This window comes from Mastigoproctus giganteus, chromosome 9 (genome assembly GCF_048544385.1).
Source record: "Mastigoproctus giganteus isolate SK-2022 chromosome 9, ASM4854438v1, whole genome shotgun sequence".
Classification (NCBI taxonomy): Eukaryota; Metazoa; Arthropoda; class Arachnida; order Uropygi; family Thelyphonidae; genus Mastigoproctus; species Mastigoproctus giganteus.
In genome coordinates, this window is record NC_143583.1 from 189,771,382 (window position 1) to 189,788,080 (window position 16,699).

Here is a 16,699-nt window from a genome sequence, read left to right on the forward strand (position 1 = left end):
TTCTTCAGCATGCTTCTGCTGCCCCATACTTTGTTTCTTCAATTATTTGTGATGATTTATAGATGTATGGCTATGACTTGAGAAACAAAGACCCTGTCCTGACTCCATCTTCTCCAAGGCCCAAAAAACACAAGACAGTCTCAATAAAATGTAAACTAATGATTATCACATTTTTTAACTCACTGGGCATTGTTCATTAAAAATTTGTCCTGCAAGCTCAAGCAATGAACCAAGAATACTACAAAACAGTTTTATGGTGATTGCATGATGCTGTTCAGAGTAAGTAGCCAGAAGAGCCGATTTCAGGAAATTGTTACTTGCATCGTGAAAATGCTCCTGTACATCTGTATTTTCCATTCAACAATTCATTGTGAAGCATTCCATCACTATGGAATACTTCACATTCCACAGTGATACTGCAGTTGTCCGCCCCCTCCAAAGCTTAAAGCCCTCTTGAAATGTCTCTTATTTGCAACAACTGAAAAAATTATTCAGAACATGATATCGGAACTATAGCAATTCTCAGTTTTTTTATGAAATTTTATTTTGTTTTTGACAGATAATGCCATTCCACTGTTCAGCTATAAAGTCAAAATAGGGAAAAAAATAATATTTAAAAGTAATTATGTACATAGTTTTTAAATTTTTAAAAACTTGCAAATTCCTTAAATAATAAATGTCATGTGCATACTGCCCAGAAACCCACTCATAAAAGAGTTAAGGTTAAAGTCATATAGATATATATGGTAGGTTATTTCATTTTAAGGAGATGAGGTGACTAATGTTGTCCCTGTGGTCACTGAGCCAAATCTTTTTAAGTGTTTGAGGTCATATGCCTAACAGATGATGTCATCATTATCCTGCAGAAATGAAATGAGTATTGCTGCAAATAATAACTTGGATGCCATCCTTGATAGAGCAGATAAATGCGAGTAAAGATACAGTATTGACCACAGATTTTGGGCTAGTGTCTGTGAATGTCATTTCTTCTCTCATTTTGAATGTATGAAGAATTTCATGGTATGCAACATGATGGTGAATATGTTCTTAAGGATGCCAAGGTGGAAGGTTTTATGTACTGTGGATGCTTTTATTTCCCATTATTTTGACCAGTAATTGAATCATTTTCTCTATAGTGTAAGCAGCTTTTATATAAAGTAAGTCCCTGACTTATGTAAGCCCGAGTTACATAACTTCGGATGCACTTAAATTTTTTTTCACTCAATTTTTTTTAGGATTGTTTAATTTAAAACAGTAAAAAAAATAAGCAATCAATAACATCAAACACAGCACACATAAATTGCACGAGTGAGATATGGAGTAACAAGTTTACGAAGCTTAAAAAATAGGAATGAAGAGAAGGTTCTGAAAATTTGTTTTTTTATATGACTTAAGATTTCAGTGAAGGGGACACGTATTTCACCATAATGACGTAGAATCCATAGAATTCCAACTATTGGTATTATCGTAAATGCAATAAGATCGAACTGCAAATTGTTTTTATCTTGTTGGATCTAAATTGCTCTTTCCTTACATATGTTGTTTTTCATCAGTATCTACTAGTGATTTATTCCTCTATATGGATGTTGTTCACATGAGGTTACATGTCACGGGTCCATCCAATGTCTCATATTACATAGATCCTGTTTTTCATTAAAATAATGATAAGGATGTTTTTAACAGAATAAGTATGTTCATAAAACATTCCTTCTAAATAAAGTGTCTTTATGAATGTACTTGTTTTCCCACTTTAAATTTAATTCTTGACATTCAGTGTGATTTGTTTCTTGGCTGGAGCTGTCATCTCACTATAATTATAATAACAATATAAAAGCAGGTTCAGATGCTGAACATCTCTGAGTATGAACTCACTCTGAGTATGGAAATAATTAGTATTATTACTTGTGGCAAATTATGCAAGAAAGCAAGTTTGTAAAGCATCAGTCAAAATAAAAAGTCAACACTTCCCATTTCATTTGTCCATCCCCTCCAACAGTTTATCTAGTTCTTCCTTGAATTTATTCAACCTACCTGCCTCCACAACACCAGATGGGAGTTTGTTCCCACAGTCAACCATCCTCTGTTTTAAGGCAAATTTCTGCACATCCAACCTGCAACCATCCTCTCTCTCGATTTGAATTTATTACCCTCTCATGGGTGTAGTCTGAGCAAGAGGAAGGATTCCATCAGCATTGAACTTACTCAGTCCATTCACGGCCTTAAACACCTCAGTAAGACCTTGCAAATGTCTAGTCTCCAGGTGCTGCAATTTGCAAAACTGAAGCCTTTCATAGTAAGAGCCTTTTTTCTCCCCTAACCAATCTTATTGCTCTTCTTTGCACTTGATCTAACAGGTTCATGACTTTCCTAAAATGAGGCTTCCTGATTTGTTGGAGAACTGCCTTCAGAAGTTCTCTCTCTCTCAAACCAAAGCATTCCCAGTATTTTGAGCCCCGAGATTTTAGTCTAAATTTAATTTAAAAACAACACACTAAACTAAGATATTAGAAAGAATAACAGTATGCTAATCCCAGTTATATAAACGTAGTACAAACTATGGTCTTTTGGATTACAATAACATACTGCATGGTAAAGTTTCGTAATTAAGACATCTGTTTTGCTATAAATTTATCGGCCTCTTCTGATATTTATGTAAAATACTGATTCTGATACTGCTGCTAAACTAACTGGATATATCTCGAAGTATTGTCTGTATCAGTACAATGTGGCAGGATTTTAATGTTATTGATACAGCACAATGGCAACAAAATTCAAATTTTCTTATATGTAATTATTTTTAAACTGTTATTGACAATAAATTACTGCTTTCTTAACATGTTCCTTCCTTATTAATGTTTGGTGTGTTGCCTATATAATGTCTTGAAATAGTTTATTTAAAATATTTATGTCATGCTTTATACTTCCCCATGCAGCAGAGCAGGAGATTGGCTAAAGAAATAGATAGTCTGAGCTATTTGAAATATTAAGAATTTTTTTATTAATATTAAATAATAATATACTAAAACAGAAGCATGTTTCACTCTTCAGGAATTATATAAAGTTAAATAATTCAGTGATTGGTATCATTAAGTTTACAGTGTGTATATATATATCAGTAGTACCATCAATCTTATTCAAATTCATATGGCCCCAGGTGCCTGGTGTTCCATGGCCAAGCAATCTCAGTGCATTTATCAAAGCGAACTATCCAAAGAGCTTTTGCCATTACAGATTCTGTTTTTTTCTGAATACCGGTTTTTTCCTCATTCTATATTGCAGTAGCTCTTTCGCTCTACAAGATGTAGGCAAAGGCCCAGAAAGGGAAGTCACCTTTCTGTTTTTTTTCCCTCTATTACTAGCACAACCAACAGCTGCTTGGTCACCTTGTAGCACTGCTCCTGCCTCCCCGTGGCAGGACCGGTAACTTGGGTGGTAAAGACAAACCCCCAGGGCCAAAAGGAGCCATCATGGATCTTAACACTTTTCCACCATTAGAAGCCTTCAAGCTCAAGACCAGAATCTCATGACAATGAATCCAGTCATCCTAAAAGGCTTTGAAGAGAAGAATAGCCTCCTGACATACCTAACTTTCTGGTTATACACACTCTCTCTCTCTCTCTCCACCCAACCTGTGGGCACGTTATCGCCATTTATGAAAAAATATTTGGAAACTATTACTGGGTCACCAAAAATGGTGAAGAAATTGCAATCTGGAGACCTCCTCATTGAAACAGCCACCTCCAAACATTCTGAGTGGCTATTAAAGACAGTGATATTTGGTGAGTTGCCAGTATCTGTTACTCCCCACAATACCTTAAATTTGTCAAAAGGTGTCATCACAGAATGGGACCTTCTTACAGTGCCTGAGGATGAATTAGTTGAAGAACTTAGGAATCAAAAGGTAATTAGTGCGAGACGAATAACGACTAAAAAAGATGGAAATCTTACACCAACACGATCCATCATTTTAACTTTCAGCACTCCTGATTTGCCATCTGCAGTAAAAGCTGGCTATTTAAATTGCCAAATTCACCCATACATCCCAAATCCTCTTCACTGTTTTAAATGCCAGAAATACGGCCACTCACAGCAGGCATGCAGAGGTGACGCCATCTGCCCTATTTGTGGATCAAAGGAACATACACAAACATATTGTTCAGCCTCAACTCACATCTGCCCCAACTGCAAAGGAAGCTACCCTGCCTTCTCTAAATCTTGTGAAATGTGGAAAACTGGGGAAAAATCCAAAAGTACAAAATTGAACATAAATGCTCATATCCCGAGGCACGCAGACAAATTATGTTGATGTTGCCTGATCCATCTTATGCATCTTGCACCCGAAGTTATCATGCAATTGCAGTTCAAACAGATTTCTTGATACCGCTCAACACCTAGCTAACTGGGTTAAAGAAACTTTATCAACTGCTGGCTGGAAAAGATACTGCCAAAACCAGTGAAGCCACTAACACCCCAATTAGTATACCAACTGATACTTCAACTACTAAGGAATATAAGAAAAGTGAACAACCCACCAACAGCATGGAAGTGGATGACCGCCCAGATTATGAGGAACCCTTCATAGAACTTCATGCCAATGAAGTTCTATTGATACTGGATGCCCCACATTCCCAAACAAAAGACCGTAAAAAATGCCCCACTTACAAAGAACAGTCAATGAATCATCCTCAGCTAAACCCAAATAATGCCTAACATTGTACAGTGGAACTGCAGAGGACTAAGCAGTCATTCTGATGATTTAAGGGATTTAATCGTCACTTCAATCCGATAGGTATATGCTTGCAGGAAACGTTCATGTCAACCCAAGTCTCGCCGAAATTATCAAATTGTACTGTGTACAGATGAGATAGAAGCTCAAAGTATCCTGCCCATGTAGGAGTAGCTATTTTTATCAATTCTAACACACCATCCAAGCCCATACAATTATGAACCACCCTAGAAGCTGCAGTAGTTCGTATTGCAGTGGATATTTCAGTTACTCTTGTTCCTATTTATATTCCACCTTCAATACCATTTCCCCATTCAGAATTGGACAACCTCGTCACTCAACTCCCAACATCAATTTGTCTTCTTGGTGACTTTAATGGCCCCCATCCATTGTGGAAATCCACTGTAATGGACTCAAGAGCAGATTGATTGAAAGAATTTTTGAACAATAATAATCTTAATTTACTAAACTCTGGATCTCCCACCTATATTCATTTACCTACAGGATCTACTTCTGTAATTGACTTGTCCATTTGTTCTCTGTCCATCTTTCCAATCATGACATGGTCGGTATTAATCGATCCCTTTAATAGCGATCATTTTCCAATTATTTGCTCTTTACAAACTGGGATAACTCCAAATCCTGATCAAAGATCAACTTGGAAATTTAAAAAGGTGAACTGGGATTGCTGTTCTGCTTAAATATGTCTAGATAGACTTTATGTTCAAAATCAACCAATTGATGAAGTAACTACATATATAACCAATCAAATTCTGACTAGGTGCCTCCGTAGCCAGGTGGGAAGGAGCAGCAGTGCGTAGCACACTCTTCTTGATTAGACCGGGGTTCGAGCCCGTCACCACCAAATACGGAGGATGTGGAAAGGTCAGGGACTGACCACTGCATATTCCCGGAGCAATATGGCCTTAGTTGCTAATGCTCCTAAAAACCAAATAACAAACAAACAAACAGACAAAATTCTGACTGCAGCTGAATTCTAAAATCAAGAAAAATCGCATTGACCGAAATCACTGGTGTAATACAGATTGTCTTCAGGCCAAACAGGAGAAAAATCGTGTTTGGAATAATTTCTGCAAGTATCCTACCACCATTAACTTAATTGCTTATAAAGACTTAAAGCTAAAGCCCGAAAAATTAGACAAAAAGCAAAATGTGATTTGTGGATTGCTTTTACCTTAACCATCACAAAAGACTGACACGTGTATCATCTGGAGAAGGAAATAGGCCCTAAATGGCAAATTTGTTCGGCTGCCCTCTCCAGTACTTCATTGGAAAGGGAAAGACGTGTCTACTTCTGAAGAAATTGCTAATGCACTTGCAGAATTGTTTGCCACAATCTCAGCTTCTGCCTCTTATGCATCCTCCTTCCAAAACATCAAATCAGGTGCAGAACGATATAAAATCAACTTCTTCACACACAGTTCCTTTCCGTACAACCAACCTTTTACATTAATAGAACTGAAAGAATCATTAAATAGATCTTTCAATAGTGCTGCAGGCCTAGATGGTGTTGAAGCACTTACTTCAACAAGCCCTTTGTACTTTGTTGATTTTCTATAATCGGATCTTTTGTGAAAATGTCTATCCTTCTTCCTGGCGCCATTCTTTCATTATCGACTTACCAAAACCAGGCAAAGACCCTTCCCTGGTTCAAAATTATAGGCCCATATCGATCACATGTAGGAAAAATTTTTGAAAGAGTGGTTCATACAAGGCTCACTTGGATCCTAGAATCACAATCTTCTGCCTGATTATCAGTATGGCTTTCGGAAAAACAGCTCAATGCTAGATGTGCTCATCAAAGCCAAATCTCATATTCGCAGTGCCTTTGTCACGAAACATCTAGTCGTGGTCAACTTAGATCTTGAAAAGGCATTTGACATTACCTGGCATCATGGTATTATTATGGATCTTTACCATCTGGGCTTAGGAGACAGTTGCCAGAAATAATTCAAAATTTCTTGCACCTGTGTTCATTTAAGGTCCATTATAAAAACATACTCTCTACATCTCACATTCAGCAGGAAGACGTACCTCAGGGTTCTATTCTTAGTTCAACACTATTCGCAGTTCAGGTTAGCAACATGACACTGGACATCCCAAAAACCATTGAAGCTTAAACGTATGTGGACGACCTTACCATTTCATGTCAGTCCAAAAGTATGAACACCATTGAACGGCAGCTCCAACTAGCCATAACCAAAATAGAATCCTGGACTACACTCCATGGTTATCTGTCAGAAAAGAAATGCACTGCCACTCACTTTTGCAAGTTACAAGCTCTCCATCTGGAACCTGAACTAGAAATAAACAAAACTCCAATCCACTTGTTAATACTGTTAGATTTTTTGGACTATTATTAGACAGCAAGCTAAATTTCCAAGCTCACATCACTCATTTAAGAACTACTTGTCTAAAGCATTTTAATATACTTCGATCAGTCTCATCCATGTCATGGGGAGCCGATTGCTATACTCTACTGCATCTTTACAAAACTTTAATCCGTTCACGTCTAGGTTATGGTTGTTCAGTATACGGCTCTGCCAGGAGCACTACTTTACAACGACTAAATGTGATCCAGCACAGTGCACTGAGAACTGCATTGGGCACTTTCAGGACTTCTCCAGTCCAAAGTCTATATTCAAGTGCATGATCCTCCATTACATCTTCGTAGGAAAATATTACTGCTTCACTACACTGCTAAGATCCAGAGTCTTCCATTGCACCCTAGTTTGGAGTATCTTTATAACACTCTGTGGGATTTCTTCTATGAAAGCAAGCCAAATGAAAATAGATCTGCTTCACTCAGGATTAAAGAGAGTTGGAATATCAATTTAAATGATATTTTTCAGGACACAACTGCACCTGTTCCACCTTGGACATACATTTCTGCCTCTTACGATGTTCACTTTCTTCAATGGAGAAAGAATGTCATACCACCTTGCAATATTAGGCAGTTACACTCATCTCCCACTACTCTGAACTCTCATGCTTGTCAAATCTATACTGACAGATTGAAAATTGTCAGTATGGTAGGTGCTGCTGCAGTTTTTCCCTCATGTAAAATTACAGCATCACTACTGGTAGCATGCAGCATCTTCACTGCTGAATACGCTATAAAGTTAGCTATATAGCTATAAAATATATGCTATAAAGTTAGCACTTAGTAAGATTATTGAGCTTTCCATCTTGCCTGCCATAATTTACACCAACTCCCTCAGTGCTCTTCCTGCCATAAGGAAGAATTTCTCCTCTTCTCATCCTACATTGAAATACATTCATTCTTAGCTATTCTCCTGCAGCGTGTTCAATCAGCTTTTGCTCGATCCCTGGCCATTCTGGGAAATGAAAGTGCTGACTTTGCCACTAAACATCCTCAACCCACTCTCTCACAGCATCCTCAAGTTCCTTACACTGACTATGTCTATCATACGCAAAGCGTACTATGATAGATGGGCACGGATCTGGAAAAGTAACACCAACAATAAACTTTACCAGATAAAAGATCCTTTTTGTCTGAAGCCAGCTCTCTGGCTTCAGACGAAAGGAAGTTGTACTGGCAAGACTCAGAATTGGACACACTCATCATACTCATCTCTTCCTATTATTGGGAAAAAATCCACCTCAGTGCTCATCTTGTCAGACGCAACTTATGGTCTGTCCTTTTCTAGTTGATTGTCCCTTACATTTAACCATCCGATCAAACATTTTCTGGTCTCTCTTGACGTTGAACATCTCATATAATTTATCTCATTTCTTAGGAAATGAAGCCAATATAGAAGAACTTCTCATGTATTTAAAACATATTGGCCTGTACAGGAGCATATAATTTAACATCTCTAATGATATGCCTGTAAATAAACTGTGAACAGACACAATTTGACCTCAGTAGCCCTTGTGTCATTAACCCCAATTCCAACATCAAATTCATATGACATCCCTTTTAAAACTGCACTTGTATGTTATATATATATATATATATCTGTATATATGGCATTTGATTTAAAACACCAGGGTCTGCTTATTTTTAGGGTTGGACTTTTTATTGTTCAGACCTTTTTTTGTCATATTTGTACTGAAATTTTTGAATTTGTTGTTAAAATTGGACTCTAAGTATTACTATTTTGATTTTAGGATTTCTAAATTAAAATTTTAGAATTTAAAATTTTGCTGAATGAACTTTTTTTTTTCTCAGAGGGAAAGGTGTTCTCTGTTTCAGTGTAAACTTAAAATCCATTCTGTACTTCTGAAATGAACTGATTTTATTTGAAGCAGAAAAAACAAAACAAGCAACAGTTGTTCAATGCTCTTGAGTACACATGTTTAGTTGTGAACCTACTAGAGGAGTTGTCATGCCTCCTCATATAACAGCTGCCGTTTTTATTTTTGGTATGAAAACACCTTGGGTGGCACCTACTAAATTTCAGACTGAAGTAAAAAAATTTGTGGCGAAAATGCGATGTGGAAATTACGCAAATTACGTCACTTCCTAAATGACATTAATGCAATCATTTCAGAAGTAAGGCGCATTATAGCCTCAGTTGCTGATGCGCCAATAAAACCCAAACCAAACCAAACCAATTCAGAAGTAATATAAAGGGATGACGTAATTTATGACACAGAAATGATACAAATTACTCATTTCCTAAATGATGCTAATATAATTACTAACGTTGATTCTTGATGAGAAACATCTTTAGCGGCACCTTCTAAATTAATTTTGGTCCAACGGTCAGTGTTCGGCCTGTTGGTGAAAGTGTGAAATGGAAATGATGCAAATTACGGCACTTCCTAAATGATGCTAATGCAGTCACTAATGATTCGTTAGAGCAAGTAGTGGATGTGAACATAAAATGTTACATCGTTATTTCGGACTGAAGTAAAACCGATGAACAATGTAAGTTGAACAAACATTTACATTTAGGAAGTAGTGGGCTTGAGCATAAGCTCACACCCGCTACTTCCTATATGATGCTAATGATACTAACTCAGTCACATTGATTCTGTAGAGTAAGTAGTGGGCATGAGCATAAAACAATACATTGTTCACATCTTCATTCCAATTTTAAAATGGTTCTGATTTTCAACAATGATGTTTTCACTTAAAACATCTTTTGTTCGTACAGGATACATACACCTTTTTTTTGTTTCAAATAATATTTGTTTATGTTTGTTTATGAAGTAGACTGATGCTTTTGAACTAAAGATGGGGAGAAACTTTCTCAGCGAGAAAAAGAGCAGCTGATTAAGCAAGAAAATTTTTAATTTAAAAATCATAAAATCTAAATGATAATACAGTGGATTCTGGTTATTTGGGCCACCGGTTAATCGGGGCAGCCGTTTATTTGGGGCAAATCTTAAAAAACAAAAACCAATCGAGAAAATAGCCAGGGTTTACTTCGCTTAATTGGGACAAAATGCCGTTTAATCGGGGCAGGAGACCTCAGCACTGGAGATTACCCTACGATTGTCTCCGACCATACCACGTAGTTCGGTCGGATTTCTGGAGGTCACAACCATAAAACAATAAAGACAATTAGCAGTCACCTGTTTATTGGGCTTTTCTGTTAGTGCAATCTATCATAAATGGACAGTAAACTCGATCTTATTGAATTTGTGATAATACCGGCAGCTGGAATTCTGTGGGTTATTATGGTAAAATGTGTTTACACTTCCATGGAATCTTCAATCATATAAAAAAAAATAATTTTCAGAATCTTCTCTTCATTCCTATTTTTAAAGCTTCCTAATTTGTTACTCCGTTCTCACTTGCGCGTGTTGTGTTACTTGCAATTTGTGTGTGCCCTGTTCTTTGTTATTGATTGCTTATCTTTTCACTGTTTTAAATTTCAGCCCCCACCAAGAAATGTCAGTAAACAGAAATGTCAACTAGTTTAGTTAGTATGTACATATTACAGTACGTATTAATTATTCCGATTATCACGTATATTCTTCCGATTTTCACGTATCATTTAATTTTTTAATTGGTAAGGTAATAAAGGGTAAATTTGTGCTTAATATATCTTTACTTTTATAGCCTGTGGATAATATTCCTCCTATTTTCGCTAATTAGAATCGCTGTTTAATAGAATTAAAATTCAATTCACAAACGTGATCATAATGGCCGGCGCTTACTGCACATCGTATAGTGAACGGTACTTTACTATTTTGAGTTCGTCGTAACGTGATTTGATTGTACAGTGAACTAATTGTAAAGGGGGGGGGGGTAAATTGTATTTTTAACTATTTACGTGAAACTTCGGATAATTGGGGCAGCCGCTTAATCGGGCCAAAATGCACTAGTCCCGATGTGTCCCAAATAACCGGAATCGACTGTACTTAGATTGTCTTAATAGCAAGTTCAATATTAACATCAAATTCAAAATTTTAAACTAAATATGGCAAAAAAGGTCCAACTTGATAAAATAGCCTAAAGCTGAAAATAATCTAGAAAGATCCTAGTGCCTTTACTACTATTTATTTATTTTTTAAAGGAAGATATAAGCTTGTTTTGTGAATTTCTTAATCTTATAAGCAATGTATCAGGACAATCTTTTTGCTTTAAAATTTGCAGCTTCTGAAAGCAGCTGACATAGCTTCTCTGAGAAGTGCGCGGTTTATTGGTCCAGAAGATATTTTATTTTTGATGTCTAAAGACAAGGTGAGAATGTCATTCTTTTCTTGCTGCTGTTTTCCTTTTGTTATTATCTAAATGTAATAATTCTTCAGAGTGTGTTGAATTAATATATAGTGAACATTATATTAAGATTTGTGAGGAAAATTAATTATAAATTGTGTAAAGATGAAGAAAGCCTGAAATATAATTTATTTTAATCAACCACATAACATCATTACTCTCATTAATATTACAGTAAACCCCCGCTATTCGCGGTTTCGTGTATTTGTGGTCGCTGATTTAATATAAAATGAAACCTAAAAAAATGTGAATTTTAAAGCGCTGTGAACATTTTCTGCCATAAAAAAACATGGGCGTGGCTAAAATTATCTTTCCTGGTAAAAACAGCGCTCAGTGGGTGGGTGGAGAGGGGTGACAAAATCACGTGCGTGGATGCTTCTCACTAATCCTTGTTCAGTATGTGTTATGCGCTTGTAATGGAAGGTTTCATCGTTTGCTTTTAATTTATATGCTTATAAATTTATCAATTTATAAATTGATATGCTTACAAAAGTGATAAATCTACCATTTTGCAGTGTAAAACAGACTTTTTCGAGTGCGTTAACGGAAGAAAGTGACTTTATTATGGACAAGTTCTTTCTAACCTGTACAAAAATATGGCTACGAATAACAAGGGAAATGTGAAGAGATCAAAGAAGGTGATGACATTAGCGAATAAAATTGAGTTACTAGACAAAATTTCTAATGGTGAAAGTGTCTCCTCAGTGGCAAAACATTATAAAATCAATGAGTCAACGGTACAATCAATCAAGAAATCGGAAGAAAAAATCCACTGTAGTGTCCGTGAAAATGCGCAAATTGCTTCAAAAATTTGCTCTGTAACTCGTGATGTTAAATTAGAAAAAATGGAAGAGGCTTTAAATCTGTGGATAGAAGACTGAACTCAAAATAAAATTCCGTTAAGTTCAGTCATCATTGTAGAAAAGGCAAAACTCCTTTATCAACACTTTAGCAAAACTGGTGATAGCACTGGCGGGATAAGTTTTTTAGCTAGCAAAGGCACTGGTATGAAAGATTTGTTTCAATTTCTAATAAATATTACATTTAATATTAAATTGTTTCTTATTTTCATTTCAATGCCATATGCTTGCATTTCACTACGTACATAGTCATATTATGAAGGTACATATAATACGTACATAGACAAAATTTTAGACTAGCTTTTCTTATATATTTCATACTTTGGAACAGAACCCCTTTATTACTATGGGAGCCATAACTCAGTATTCGTGTTTTCGGTATTCGCGGATTTCTCAGGAATGTAACCCCCACGAATAGCGGGTGTTTACTGTATTTTGATTCTTGGTATTATATTTCAATTTTGTCTTTAAGTTCATATTGCCACTTGTAAAAACCAAAATACTGTCTAGCTTTTTTATTGAACCAAATATGTATTCTGTATTACTAGGGCTACTTTTACTACTTATTATATCTTGTAGTGCATTTTTTTCCCCTGTTAAACCTAAGTGTTCATTGATGGTCAGTGAATTTTTATTCATCATAGATGCTTTTTTTTGTAATGATGTTATGCTTCATTTACTGGCAATGATGATTAATGCCCTGACAGGTAGGGAGGGCATTAAGGGTGACAAATCCTAAAAAGGATTTGTCACCCTTTTTAGGAACTGGCTGGATACAAGCAAATTTCCAAGCAGAAGGGAAAACACTTGTGGAATAAGGAAGTGAAAAAAAGTGACACAGAACAGGAGTAAGCCCAGGAGCACAGATTTTGAGAACAAGTGGAGAAATACCATCAGGACTTGGCACTTTCTTAGTATCAAGGCTGTTCAAAATTCTTCTTACATCCTTTTGACAGAAGACCATAGGAGGCATTGAATGGAGCTTACTGGGAACGGTAGGAGGTGGATTACCAAGATCATGAGTTAGAAGAAAAGTAGGATGCTTGCAGGTCAGCTTTATCTTTGGCTAAAGTCACAATAGAACCATCCAGTTTTGACAGAGGTGGGAATAGATGGGCAAAAATTTCGATCAGTAGCTTTGGCAAGAGATCAGAACTCTTCACTACCATTTGGACAAGAAGCAAGTTTTCTACACTTAAATTGTTTGAAATATAGTTTGGTCTAATTAATAACTGTTTTACAATTTTAAAGAACGTTAAAAATTTTTCAGTAAAAATGAATCTAGAGATTTGCATACAAGCCTGTTCAAGATGAGAATATGCAATATTCTCATCTTGAACAGCCTTAGCACATTTATTGGAAAACTAAAGTTTATATTAAGGACAAAATTTAAAGGTAGAGTGTGGAATAAAGGGTTCCATCCCTACAAGAATAATTTCACTGATACGATCTGAGCAGATGTTGACATCAGGAGATTTGAAACGGTAATCCAACCAAGGAAAATAAGAAAAAGAAATCTCACAGATCATCCCATTTTGCATTCTTGTAATGCCAAATAACACAAAGTTGAGAATGGCCACGAGAGAAATGCTCCATTGGAGAAGAGACCATCACCAAGTTGTGATATGAGGTACCTAGAAGACCACTCACCTTGAACATGTGCTTATAAGCAGTGGCGAGCTATAGTGGACTTGCATGGGCTCGTGAGAGCCCATTGTTATTTTTTTGGAAAATTTGCGAGCCCATTGTTGGGACGATCATTTATTTTACAAATGGAATCCTGAATGCAATTATTGAGTATCCCAGCCGAAACAACGGTGTGGCGGCGCGGCACTATCCTCAGCATTTTAACGGCGCAATCGATCGGTTATGTATTTTAAAATTGCTTCATTTTTGATTTAATTACAGTCGGACCTCTGTTCAACCAACTTCTTTATAGTAAATTTTTTTGATTCCCCTTTGGTAATTACATTTAAAATAGCTTCCGTTGAACAAAGAAAATTGCAATGTAAAGAACGGATTAAGAGAGACAACTGTGTATGCATTGTTCAAATCTGACCTTTAGGCAATTTAGGGAAATTGAAAGTGCGAATTAAGGGTAAAGGGATTACCATTTCAGAATGTTAGTGGTGTCCATGAAACCTCTGCAGTCACATACCGAGAAGTCGTACTAGTCAATATGCTTTCCATAGCCATCAGAGGATTTAGAAGACTCCCCATATGGATTATAGCCTCTGGTCAACCTGTGTAGTGGTTCCCCTTTATTCCTACAAGAGGTCATATGTTTTTCGGAGAAGTGAATGATCTATGCCATCCAGTAAATTTCTTTTGCCTATGTTTACTTGGTCGTAGCTGAATATTCGTGTGATTCCGACATTTTGCACTGTATGCAAAGAACTGGTCAGAGTAGCAACGTAGAGGGAGGGGGGGATTGAGGCAACTAAGATATCATATAAACTTTACGAAGATGAAATGTTGGCAGAGTTTGAAACTTTGTCAAGGCTTTCACTGTGTAGAAAATGTTCTAAAATATAATGGCATACAGGCAATAATTAAAAAAAAAAAAAAAAAAAAGCTGCATCGCCAATCTGTTAAAGAACTTGATATGGAAACTATAAAGATCAGTTGTGTGTTCGGGACATGATGAGACGCTTGTAGCTTGCGGATGGCAATTGTGGGTTAGAGGAATTATCCCGCTTTGTGCAAACATTTTGAATCAGAAGTTAAATATTCCGGATTGTTAAATCGACTTTTAAATGTGGAATTTCTTAACTGTTTAGCACTAATGATCGACATCCTCCAGAAGCTCTCTTAGCTTTCAGAAGCTTTAAAGAATCACTATGGTAAAAGCTGATAAATTAATTATTCGAACTATCAATACTATTGCTAATTTGAAAAATTCTGAAGGAAATTATGAAGCTAAAATTGAGAACATGTTGAAGTTGAAAGAATCGAATTCGAAAGTAAGAACAGTAAAATTACCTCATGTCAAGTTATTAAATGCATTATTTTATCCTTAAAGGATAAGTTATTAAATGCATTATTTTATCCTTAAAGGATAAGTTATTAAATGCATTATTTTATCCTTAAAGGATAAGTTATTAATGCAACAGGGTGTTTTTAATTCAATAAAGAAAATAATCATACCATTGAAAGAAATTTTAAACATGTGCTACCGGAAATCGTGGAATTTGAAAGAACTTTCGTCTTGGTGGAAAGACGGTGAAAACCGAATAAGAAATTTAAGTTTTCTAATAAAATATGAAATAAAAATTAATGATTTTAGAGATTTTGTCGAAGACAGTTTATCTTTAAAATCAAGTGAAATTACCTTTTCAATTAAGAAAGCCAGAAAATATCTTTGAAACCATTGAGATTAGCAGTGCTGAAGCTGAGCGAGCTTTCAGCGTAATGAATAATATTGAGTGAATGAATGAATAATGTTGACAATTAAACACGTTGCAGATAAAATTAAATAAATAAATTTTCTGTTTATACTCTGGGACGACCAAACGGTCAGAGGAGTTCACAAGATAGATAGAATACAAGAAACAGCACCGTGTTCAGTAGTCACGGGCTTGAACCCCAGTCACTCAAGGCACGTGTATTTATGCACCTGCGCGCCTGACCACTAAGCTATGGTGGCCTTATGAAGACAATACATCTAAACGGAAAACCATTGCTTCAATTTGATCTGGATCATTACGTGAAATCATTCCTCTGTAATCATCGCTCAGCTATTGAGAAAGCAGATCGACAACAAATATTAATGAAGAAGTAAATTGGCAATTTTTAGAATAAATTTTTCTTGAATATTTGCGAAATAATTTTTCATGTAATCTGTGATTTTTGTGTCCTTTTTTTAGAAAGTTTGTTTTTTATGTAATATTTGTTTTTATGTTGTGGAATGTTTTGTGATAGTTTTTATGTTATTTGTGATATGGGAAATATTTCTTGTTATTTTTTATTTGCAATATTAAAATTTTATCATGAAAAAAATGTATCCATTATATTTCCCGATTTGTAAAAAAAATACGAATAAAAAAGTTGTGTGTGTGCCGAGCATGCGTGGTAGAAGGTTTATGCGAGACATCCTAAAAGAGCTTCTTTATTGTAAATATTTTATTGATCATTCACAGATTTTCATAATTTCTGGAAGATAAGATACAATGGATTTATGATAACTAAAGAAAGATATATACTTGCGTGTGCAACGTATTTAAATATCTCTGTAAAATAGTGCCGATTGATGTACCGATCTTGTAGTTGAAGCAACATACGCATCACTTAGAGGCACTTAACAGTGGAATATAACGAAAATGCAAGACGAAAAAATAAATTGTTGACAAATATTTGTATTGTTGCAATCATACTTACTGCAGTAGTAACTTCAGT

The 16,699-nt window shown here is 35.8% G+C and overlaps 1 protein-coding gene across 2 annotated transcripts in view; it reads left to right on the forward strand.

The window, feature by feature from the left end:
* LOC150080969 (transcription initiation protein SPT3 homolog) overlaps window positions 1-16,699 on the forward strand; it is a 111,694-nt gene that overhangs the window by 10,826 nt on the left and 84,169 nt on the right. For both annotated transcript variants that reach the window (XM_090381248.1, XM_090381247.1), the window contains exon 4: window positions 11,322-11,408. In XM_090381248.1, coding sequence (XP_090237374.1) covers window positions 11,322-11,408 — 87 coding nt within the window. The remainder of the gene's footprint in view (window positions 1-11,321; window positions 11,409-16,699) is intronic.